This window comes from Ambystoma mexicanum, chromosome 11, assembly GCF_040938575.1.
Source record: "Ambystoma mexicanum isolate Mex_15411 chromosome 11, UKY_AmexF1_1, whole genome shotgun sequence".
Taxonomy (NCBI): Eukaryota; Metazoa; Chordata; class Amphibia; order Caudata; family Ambystomatidae; genus Ambystoma; species Ambystoma mexicanum.
This window is the reverse complement of record NC_090934.1, coordinates 450,125,778-450,137,887: the sequence shown is the minus strand read 5'-3', so window position 1 is coordinate 450,137,887 and position 12,110 is coordinate 450,125,778. Positions and strand designations below refer to the sequence as shown.

The following is a 12,110-nucleotide window of genomic DNA, read 5'->3' as shown; positions in this document are numbered from 1 at the left end:
CAAATAACGGTGACATGCTAATGTGTGTTGTTACTGCTTGATAAAGCAAACTCAAAGAGATTGCAGGGGATGTGTTTTGGGAGGGGCTCATAGTGGGGGGAATGGCTATAGTGATTTGCATGACCATGGGTAGTCAATAGGTGGTTAAATGTCCAAACAACAGCAACAAGCTGTGTGTCCCTCCTACTATGCCATCTCTACCTTACCGTTACCCAAATGCATTAGTGTCAGATTGTAGGTGACGCATGAGTGCCTCATAATATACTGTTTCCTCATTCTCATAGAAATAGCCGAATAACTGTTGCTACTAATATGAGCAAAATATGTAATAAATGCTATGAAGGCCCTTGCAGGTTTAAGACATCGTTTTTACATTTTTTTGAAAGACCTTTCCTTTTCCTTTATGCAACAAGAACTTAGAAAAAAAGTCACAAAAAACACTTGTTCCTTTATTTGTACTTGCACAAACAGCATTTCAAATACATGTTTATTATCACTCAAATAATTATTCTGAAAAAATTGGATCCAGTGACTGTGCTATTGCTCATATTTTAACAGCATGTAAATTAACCAGCTTTGTCCTTCTTGGCAGATGAATACATTACAATGATCATTTAATTTCTAAAAATGTTATTAGTTTTAAAAACAGCTGTAAAAACCTTGCTAGAAGCTTTATTTTAATCTTTGAATGCTATTGAATCATTGGAAGTGGGTTAAGAACTTGCAGCACAAATCTAGCTGCAGGTTTCACATAAATCACTGCAACTGGCACATTAACCCACCAAGCAGACATTCCGAAATGAAGTCACATGGCTAAAATGTCTCTGACAGTTTTATAAAGCGCACACCAATAATTTGCCATTTTTAGAGGTATAGCCAGTTACACTGACTTATGACCGATTTTTCCCCGTTCCTCCTAGCCTTTTGTAGAAACTGGTCTGTTATTAAATATCCTCATTTTATCTTTGTTATGGAACTTGTTAGGCATATGATAGAGCAATATTATCAACATCTCACTCCCTTACACAACAGTGAAGATTAAAGTTTCCCAATGAAATGCATATCCACAAGTAGCAGACTTGAAGTTGGATGCAGGCATTGAAACCATGAATGCTGGTAAAATAGCTCAGCAGGTTCAGTGCTCACTGCTCCGATCTGTGTGTGAACTGCAGGCTTGAAGCCCTGAAAGGCCAACCCAGCATTTCATGATTCTGAGATCGATACGAGTACCAACTTCAGATGGATGATATTGTATGTGAATATGTTCTGTGTAAAGCGCTTTGGTGAAAGCAGAATAATAAATAACCCACTTCCTAGCTAGCAACTTATAAACTGTAAAGTATAATGGTGTAACTCTCACTTGATTAGCTTTATAGATCTGCAGAGAGGGGACTACATTCCAAGAAAGCCTAAAGTATTGAGAAGTGTTCCCATAACGTGGCAGACACCTCTTACCACCACAGCGTAAATAGCGTTTCCGCCATTGCACGATGGAGCAAAGTGCGGCTCATTCCAACCCATCGGGCACGAGCACCACGCCATGGCGGAAGTGCAAAGTCCGCGATGGCGGAAATGACCCCAAAACGGCCCACACCGCCGCCGTACGGCGCCCTAGGTGCAATACCGTGCAATACCGCCACCCATCTTAGCGGACACCGCAGTGAGCGCCAACCGGAAAGTACGGTGACCGTAAATATACGGAAACGGAAGTAAAAGCATGGTCCCGGAACGGGAAACATCACGCCGTACACCTATAAAACCACAAATTCCACACAAACATTAAAAATACTACCCTGAGACACATCCCAACCCGTCATCCACCCTAGTGAAACCAAGAAAAATGGGAAAAGTAGCGAAGAAAGCGTGCGACCGCAAGCGGCAGGTCCACTTCTCCCGTGAGGAACTCACCGTGCTCACAGAGACCCTCCAGGAGAATGCTGCCGCCGTCTTCTCCACGCAAATGACCAGGATGGCACTTGCGAACAAGAAGGCCATATGGGCCCTGGTGGCACAGCGGGTAAGTGCGGTGGGGACCGCACCCCGCAACCCACAGCAATGCAGAAAGCGATGGGACGACCTGCGGATACGCGTCCGTAGCATACTTTCTGCCAACCGCAACATTGCCACAGCCACCGGGGGAGGATCGGAATCACCCATCAAGTTGACCCCCTGGGAAGAAATCTGTGCCTCCACCATTGGAATGGAGAGCATAGAGGGAGTCGGAGGGATGGAGAAAGGAGTGCAGACATCCGAAGAATCAGGTAGGTGGCCCAAATAAAACAATGCCAAAACCACAATGTCCAATCATGTGAAGTACCACGTGCCCACATAGTGCAACAGTAACACATGTCCAGGAGAACGTCCACATACATAGGCCTGATAGCACACTTTAAAACTCACATCAAATACATAAATAATTAAAAATCCTAAAAACACCCTCTACACGTGCAGCAGGCACACCCTAACTGCAGGCTGCCAAACAACTGCACCCTCACTCCACACACAAATGAAACCACCTCCAAGGCCCCGACCCAAATCACCCTCAGGTACCACCCCAATGCATGTGATACATTGCCATTCCAATTCCCACAGACCCATTAATAACGCTCGCCCTCCTTTACTCCACCACAGGGTCCGATCCAAACGACGAGCTTCAGGACACCCCTACCAGCACACCTGCAAAGAGGGCCAAGACCAACGGCCAAAGACCCTCCACCTCAGCTGCACGCATCAAGACACGGAAGCAGCACAAATCAAGTGGCAGCACAGAGGAGGGAACTCCAACAGGCACCCCAGCAGCCAGCATGCCCACAACACCACCACCACAGGTCCCCCCAATGGATGCCACAGTAGGCACTGCTTCTGGTGGCAGCAGCACCATAGGTGACACTGCATTAATGGCAGCATGCTCCGACACAGAAAACGGGGATGTCGAAGTCAGATCCATCCATGACCTGTCCCAATCCCCCTGTCTGTTCCATCCCGTACACCATGAGGATACCACGCAGGGGCACCCACAAGACGACGACTGGCCATCCCCCACAAGCCCTGTGGCAGGGCAACATGAGGCCAACAGCCACTCTGTGACACCACCGCAAATGGCCATGGCCCAGCAGAGGCAACAGTCCCTCGACCAGTTAATCGTGCAACAGCAGCAACTGGCCACGCTCCTCAAGGACCATGCCGATGAATGTGGGGGCACTAAGGCAGACATAGAAACATCAACTGAGACACTTAGGGCAGAAATGGAGAGAAGTACAGAGACACTAAGGGCACAAATGGAGAGTAGCACCGAGAGCCTGAGAGTCCAAATGGAGAGTAGCACCGAGAGCCTGAGGGGGGAACTGCATGCGACGTCCAAAGACGTATGTGCCGAACTTGCCGCAGTGCGCCGTGTGCTCACTGAGCTCTCACAAACCCTTAGGGACATGCATGGACGTGAGCAGGCAGAGACATCATCCGTTGCAAGTTCCGTCCAGGGCAGCCCCCAACGTAGATCTGGGAGGAACCTGCGCTCCACAGGCAGGGGTGCCCCTGATACCCGCAGAGGTGGCTTGCAATAGCGACTGCCCACTGACAATGAGCATCTTTGGACACTGGTATTCGGGGGGGAGGTAGGAGGGTGGAGGGGGTGTGTTGGGCTCACTTGGGTGGCGGGTCGATAGGGTGTTTAACATGATATCACATATGCCATAAACAATGCACGATCATCCAATGAGATGTGTGGACATTGATCTTTGTGTACGAGGCCATTATAGGCGTACAGTCCATATTGTGCATGTACCAGACACACACAGTGCCACGAGTCCCGTGTCCATGTATCAGCCACCAGGCGTGAGTGCTATAAGCATGCTTCTATGAGATGCTGACGAATGTCACGGCCCTCCTGTGCCTCGCAGACTCCTTGAGGTGCTGCCACATCCCCACCCTCATCATGACCATCTTCAGGTGCTTGCAGTTCTGCGTCAGGGGGCATGGGCACATTTCTACGTACGCACATGTTGTGTAGCATGACACATGCCATCACCATCTTTGCAACCTTCACATGGCGGTACAGGAGTGCCCCGCCAGACCTGCTGAGGCATCGGAAACGAGTCTTCAGTAGGCCGAATGCCTGTTCTATGACTACACGGGTACGTGAGTGGGCATGGTTGTAGTCCTCCTCATGCTGGTCCCGTGGGTTCCGGACTGGTGTGAGGAGCCATCTCTTCAGTGGATATCCGGCATCACCTGTATGTGGACGATAAACGAATTATGTGGAATGCCATTGCTACGTACGCACCCACCCCCCCTTCCTGCCAGGTCATTGCCGCATCACATACCCCACATCATCATGCATGAAATGAGAATCACCGAGTAGCCAGGATCTGTTCCCTGCGTGTCGCTCCATGTAGCGTGGTATTGTAGAGTTCCTCAAGACCATAGAATCATGGGTTGATCCAGGGAATCGGGCACAACAATGTGTAATGATCCTGTTGGAGTCACACACCATTTGTACATTCAGAGAATGAAATTGTTTACTGTTGCGGTACTGGGCCTCCATGGCATGTGGGACGACCAATTCCACATGGGTGCAGTCGATGGCACCAATGCAACCCGGTATGCTGGCAAGTGCATGGAATCCCACTTTTGTGTTGGTAATTTCCTGCTCCGAGCGTGGTAGAGAGATGTAGTCGTCTGCGTGCTGCAGGAGGGCATCGAGCACTTGCAATAGTGTCCGTGAGAACAGTGGCTGTGAAATGCCATGCAACTGTCCGACTGTGTGCTGGTAGGTGCCTGTGGCCAGGAAGTGGAGTACAGACACCACCTTCAGTAGGGGTGGGATGGCGGTTGGGCTATCTATCATGCTGACAAGGTCAGCCTGTGTCATGTCCACAATGGCGGTTATGGTGTCCCGGTCCAAACGGTAGAGGGTGTGGATCTGCTCATCAGTGAGGTTGAACGGATGTGCTCGGAGGCGTGGGATTGCGGGCTGCCTGCGTGGTGGTAGTGGCTGTGCTGGCGGCCCTTGCTGGCCCTGCCTTGCCCTCCTCCTCCTCCTGCGTCTCCTCCGTGCGGCCGGTTGTAGTTGGTGTTCGTTTTCTTCTTGAAGTTGGAGTACTTGCAGTGCTATCAGGTCCCCCAGGGCCAACATAGCTAGTCCTACCGGTAGCATTTCGGAGTGGGTGTGGTTGTGGGAGGAGACTGGGTGTGCAATTTATGTGTTTTCAGGCTGTATGGCCTCCACCTGTGGTGATTCATTCCACCTGTGCAAGCTGCTCTCCCCTTTGGGCGAGCACGTCCCGCACACAACGCTGCAATTCGACGAATGGCATCTTGCTATTACAATCATGTATTTGTACCCGATGGCAGTGTAACATTGGTTGATATGTTCATTCGGCTATGGTCCCATTGTTTCACATACTATCTTTGCAGTCGCGAACAGACTTGTGAAGGGTCAGTGGAACGTAGTACTCGAGTAACGGTGGACCCTCATGCAACACTGTACCGAGGTTCAACGACGGGCAGGGCGTCCCATTTGTGAGTGAAGGCAGTTGCCATTTTCACACACAGCCGCACTAGATGGATTAATTTGTGATTTCAAGCGGCCACAGATGCCTTTTCGACGTGATGTTGCAAATGAGGAATTCGAAGGGCGGCGCTTTCGGTTTTCAGCTAGCGGCGAGGAGATGCCCACAGGTCTGACTGCAAATATAACGTTCTATTGTTCAATGTCCTTGGGACAGGGGCCATGGCGAGGATGCAATGATTGATATGAATAGTTTGGGATGCGCAATAGCGAAGTGGGCGATGAGGCCGGACGTTCCCAAATACATGTTACTTCACAACACTGGAATTACGGGCTGGGGCACAGTGAATTTTGCAGGCTGCATAACGCACAGACTCAATGGAAATTTCACATGTTATGTGAGTATGGAAACAGGCGTTTTCATTACGGGATGAGGGAATGATGAATGGATGCATGGACAGATGATTTGATACAGAGTTTGCCATGTACAGGGCTTCTTGGAATCTATCCGCCTCCCCTGCGCTATGTGATGCAGGGCTGCCATAGTGGGACCATCGTCTATCTGGCCTTGTTGAGCCCTCCCTGTCTCGACGCGCCTTCAGACACTTGTGTCTATGCACGTTACCAATCCCATCTGATGGATTCTGTTTTAACAGACGCATGCACAGGTACACTCGTTTGTGATGGTGTTTTCACCTCGATATAGATAGTTATGATTCGCAAGTGGTTTTTGGGTGGTGATGATCCTTTGGAGTGGGCTAGCATGCATATGGCTGTGGATTTGGTGTGATCATTGAAGTGAGTAATTCAAATGTAGTTCTGATGGCCATACTATTCTTTTTCATTTCATTTGGTTGACAGGTATCTCCTCCCCTTTTGCCACTGCCATCTGTATGCCACTCCTGCAGATGGATTTTACTACCGACACCTGCTGCTTCGTGTTAATCAGTGGAGCAGCATTACGATCTTATGGGAGGATCGCCAATGGGCCACATGCCCTTACGCAGTACTAGTGGCTAGGAGCAACATTTCGGCCTTTCAGCTGGACTAGTGCCTCCCTATTGGGATGGCCCTGCGGTTCTAGGCGCTTCCATGTTGCCTTTTCGTACGAGAATGTAGCCCCTGTGTACCATGAAGGAACAGGGCGTCACACAAGAAGTAGCTAGTCATTTATTGCGGATGCAGCCCACAATGGTGAAATGTGTTTTGGAGTTCATGGCCTAATGGATGTATGGGCTTGGTGAATTTGTTGTGCATTAAATTTCTATTCTGATATGAACCGTGTAGCGTTCTTCTTTGCAAGTGATGTGGCATATTCCTATTTGGGGAGCGATGTATTGTGAGGAGATCTGCATTGGGTTCCAGCTTCGGAGTATAGTTGCGTGGTACTGTGCTGGGCGCGTTTGCCTACGAAGCCCAGTGAGGTCAGGGATAAGGGCTGCCAATATGACTGTTTTGATGATGTCATGCTCAGGGGCGGGGGATTAGCTTTTGTGTAACAGATGCCGGTCAGCCAGTTGGATTGGTGGAATGATGTGATTATCGGAATATTGCTGGTCACAGGTGCCTGTGTTTGCGTGCGTTTCTTGGTGGGAGACTGAGGTCATGTCCATTTGTATGGCTTCTGTATTCGTGCCATCTGTGCCCTGCAGCTCCCATTGGCCCCTCTTGATATTCATTTGTTCGTTGGCAGGCATGGATGACTAGTACATTTCACTGGTTGCATTGTGTGACTTCATTGCACCTACGGGGAGTTGTACAATGTGGCCAGGGAGCGGTGTACAGGCACTCAGTGGGGCCGTTTACGGTTGGTTCGCGATGCCGTACTTCTCACCATGGCGGAATGGTACTTTCCGCCGTGCTTGATGGCGTTAGGTGCATGTCCGCTAGGGTCAGAATTCACGTACCGTTGCGCCATGGTGGTAATTATGGTTTGGCATGGCGCGCGCGCGCGTACTTGGTGCAGTTAGCGTTGGCGTTCACTACGGTGTCGCTAATGGCATCGTACTTTGCGGTGACGGGTCATAATCGCACCGAGCGCTATTCGATGGCGGTATTGCATTTCCGCCATCGTTTTTCGATTTCCGCCAGGGTCGTAATGAGGCCCACTGGCTGTTCATTAAACTTCATTTTGCATTCCGGGACTTGTAGATTCGCTTTTCGTAAATGTTTGTACCACAAATCAAATGCAACTTGGTATTGGACTGAAAGCAAACACTGTCCACTTGTCAGCTTCTTTCCCTACACTGCCTCCTTAATCTATATGGTGCTTGTGAAGCAGAAATGTATTTTAATAAATGTTGCTTTCTTTTTGCATTATTGAAAAAAGCCATCCAGCATATTGTCTTGCATATCTGTACATAAAATGTATACGGTTCTAAGAAGGAAAAAAACGGTTGTTTTGCTTCGCAACAAGCAGGCAGCTTTGTGGATTTCTTTAAATTTAAAGTGGATCTTTTCTTTCACAAATGAACCAAATAGCTTGGGAGTCCTGTTGTCTGCATATGGACTATCAAAAATAACAACCCCAACATTACCGTTTTGCATGAAGTGTTGGAGCTTTGCACATGAAAGCGTCACTTAAAGTAAACTCGCCAAATGACCCATTTTACATTAATTGATGTTTACTGGGCAGCCTTTATGTAACAACGGAGATGTAAATCATAGCTCGAAGGAACACTGCAGGAAGCCCTTTCAGTTCTAGCTGACACACCTTAAAACGCCAGCCGCTTGCACAGGCTTCTGTGCTCTCAAAGTCTGAATGCAGTCTCAGGACACAGATAAAATCCAGATGTATTGTCTGTTAACCGGACAAAGCTCTCAAAATACAGGGTGTCCGGACTGAAACCAGGCAGGTGGTAGCCATAGCCAGTATCCCCAAAGGGCCATGCAAGGCTGTAGAAGGAAAACGCCCCTTGCTTTGCATGGCCTATTGGACATGTGTGACTGGGGATAAGAACTGTCAAACGGAAACTGTGCTTCCCTTTGACAGTTGAAGCAAAAAGCAGCTGAGGAGCACTCATTGTTTTCCCTGGGCTCGCTCCTCTGCTCCTCCATAACTGGCGAGGGTGCCTGTGGGTTGGAGCCTCCTCGCCATTATGGACGATCTGCCACTGGTACATACTCAATTTATGCACAGGGTCAGTTTGACTGGAGATGAAGTACTGTTGACTTTGAAGTCATGCAGCATTGTTGGTAATGAAGTGGTTTTGAGTACATTAAGGGATCCACAGACACACCCTAAAGTGGAAGGCTACCAGGATAGCTCAGCAGGTTGAGGGCCTGCTGCTGAGATATGTTATATATTTAAAAGTGGCTGTTAATCTTATGACTTTTTGCAATTCCTTCTAAAAAAAATAAAAACAAGTGCTATTAAGTGTGTTCAACCAAGGGATGGGTTGGGTTGGTTGCTTATATTTACTCCGGGGTTGGGTGCATTTCTGCCCCTCTTGTGAAAAACAAAATGTTACACCCATAAATCCACAGTGTACGTTCCTAATAACTGCTGTCAGCACAATAGTAGCATTTATTTGTGATTAAACAGTTTGACAAGCATAGAACATCTTTCACAATATATCCCGTGACAAAACACGAAGAAAGGGGCACAGAAATCACAGGGTATTTGTGTTATAGCCAAACAAAAAACAAAGCACAGTTTAAAGAAAACTAGTGGATGTAAGTTTCAGATGCAAGTTTCAGTTTGGAAATGTCTTTTTAGTTTTTTTTGTGAAAGTATAAGCTGCACATTTGGAAAACAATGGGGTGCCCAGCATGTAGGATGCCTGCTCCTAGCAGTGAGGGCCCCCACCCCAGTGATATTCGTGGGCCATTAATTCCAGAAAAAATGCCGGCAAAGCAAAGAGCCTGCAAACGCGCGAATGACGGCTGTGCAAAGGACCACCTTTATCACTATAGAAAATAGTTATTTGCCAGAGAGGAAGTGGGGGACAGGTCACCAATGAGAGAGGGGAGGTGTGGGGTTGAGCAGCCACCCCCTCGAGGGACGCCTATGTCAAGCACACACAGACGTAGGGCTCTGCCAGCGACTTCCTAATACTCTTCACTTGGCTGCCTCAGCACTGAGTTCCAGCACCTTTACTATGAAATACAACCCACGGGATCTGGGTCAGTGGGCTTTGTGTAGGGTCGTCGCGATAGGGTTAACAGTTACTCATTCCCGTGCCAATGATTACCAAGCTCGGCGTCCCCCAGGTGCGCTAAACCCATCTCTCCGGAGTAACTGTGTCATCAATTTAACCCCGTGTTTACTCTTTCAGGCGCTTGGAATGAAACCGAGGACTTCTTTGCTGCAACTGCAGCAGTGGACACAGGTGAGGAGGGTGGTCAAAACTCCAGTGCCATCCAGAGAAGACGTTATTTTCTGTGATGTCATTACATATGGAAATTGGGGGGACACCCTTCTTTTGACGGCCTGGCCCTGAAAGGCTGTGAAGAAAACGAAGCTGCAACCAGCGATATTTCGTCAAGGTCCTGTGATCAATCATTCACTGATACCACCTAAAAGTCCTGTGATCAGAGACACAGGGCGGGAAGCAGAGGGGGGCTTTCTGACAGTGCTTCCCAAAAATAAAGAGGGCACCAGGTCTGTTATATATTATGCTGTGGACCTGATTTATGAAGTCTTTCTCAATGGGATTTGAGGTTTGCAAATCAGGCCCTTGGTGTCACTTTATGTGAGCATTTGTAATGAGCAAACCTAACCAATAGGCAAATAGATTATTAGGAGATCAGTTACATGCATTCAAAGTAGCTGGTGTTTGGTCAGGTTCTAAGACCGATGTTGATGAGGAAAGGGAGAGGGGTGAAAGTGTAAGCTGTAAAGAGGGGGAAACCAAGACGGGAGGGGACACTGCTCTTATTATGTGCAAAGAAAATTGTACAAATGCTGGACTCAGGGTTCTGTGGTGTTTTTCCTATCTATTGCCCTTACTTTGGCTCCCGAGTTCCAACACCTTTTGAATGTGGCATGTGCGACTCCTAAAGTGCAGGATGATAGACAGTGCTTTAAGTGGGATAAGAAATTGAGGGGGGGGGGCTCGTTTGAGGGCGTGGCTTTCATTGTGGGTGTGGCCTAAAAGTGCACAACTCATAGTAAGGTGCGCAAACAGACATATAAATGTATGTGAGCATTTATATGTTTGTATGTGTACTACTATGGTTTGTGTACTTTTCAAGCCATCGTTTATAAACGTAGCAATGTTACATATTTCTATGTTTATAAAGGGTGGCTTGAAAAGTGCACAAACCATAAAAAGTTACACACACTTGGGTGCTTACCTTACTATGGTTTGTGTACTTTTCAAGCCACCTTTTATAAACAGACATTTGTAACATAATTATATGTTTCTAAAAGATGGCTTGACACGTAAACAATTCAAGGCATCTGTTATAAAGCGTTGATGAAGGACAAAACTCAAGGTGGCTTTGTCCATCGACAAAGCTTTATAAAAGATGCCTTGAATTGTGTACGTTTCAAGCCGTCTTTTATAAACATAGAAATATTTCTACGTTTATAAAAGATGGCTTGAAACGTACATAATTCAAGGCATCTTTTATAAAGCTTTGCCAGCGGAGATAGTGGGCTCGGGCTCTGTGATCTATCTGCTCTGAGCAGAGATCACTGAGCCTGAGGCGCCTTTCACCCTCTGCGAACCCGCGGGCTTAGTGATCTAATCTGCATATTAGATCACAGAGCCCTCGGGGGTCAGTGACCTGGGAAGGGCAAATAAAGGGACAGTAACTTCCTCTGATGACCCTGATGAGGGGTCATCAGAGGAAGTTACACTGACTGACAGAAGTGCCAGCCAGCCTCAGCGTTGCTGTGGGTGTCTGGAACTTCTGTCAGCTTGCCTGACATAATGGCATGAAAGAGGATTCAATTCAACACTACAGCTAAGTCAATGCCTAGTCTGGGATACTGAATGGAAACCCTTATTGATATATCTTTATGTCCAGTTCATGCGTTCTGGATGACTACCCCTATATAACACCCCTCTCTTGGAATCCCCCTGACCCCACTGAGCCAAGAAGTAGTTCTGTTTTGCAAGTTAAAAGGTTTATTTGATAATTTAAACAATATATATATATATATATCACGCTTTATAATAAATTAATAATTGGATATCACACTTAATCTGATATGATAAAGATTAACAACGGAGAATCTGGCACTAGCACACCTTTTTATAATCACTAAGGAGTTGACATGAAATGGATAAGATAGCAAACAATACTTTTATGGTTTCAAATGGATGCAATGTGGAATGAAATGCAGTACGGAAAATAACTTGATAGGATTTCAGCAAAAGACAATGGCCCTCATTACGACCCTGGCGGAAATCATGGCGCAAAATGCACCATGGAGCACGGCGGAAAGCTGCCGATAGCGCCATGGGGGTTGGCGGATTTACCGCCCCATTCCGACCTTGGCGGGGCGGTAAATCCCCATTCCCCATTTTACCCTTCCCCATTCCCATTTTTGCCCCATAGGGTATAATGGGAGTGGGGAAGGCGTTAATTACGCCACCGTAAAATACGGTGGCGTAATTAACAACAAGGTCCCGTAGCGCCATGGATTTCT

At 47.5% G+C, this 12,110-nt stretch overlaps 1 protein-coding gene across 2 annotated transcripts in view; it reads left to right on the top strand.

Annotated features, from left to right (window-relative positions):
- LOC138503501 (embryonic protein UVS.2-like) overlaps positions 1 to 12,110 on the top strand; it is a 235,899-nt gene that overhangs the window by 35,671 nt on the left and 188,118 nt on the right. Inside the window, exon 3 of one of the 2 annotated variants that reach the window (XM_069623282.1) lies at positions 9,787 to 9,840. The exons of the other annotated variant lie outside the window; for it this stretch is intronic. Within the exon in view, the coding sequence (XP_069479383.1) occupies positions 9,787 to 9,840 (54 nt within the window). The remainder of the gene's footprint in view (positions 1 to 9,786; positions 9,841 to 12,110) is intronic. 2 annotated transcript variants of the gene reach the window in all.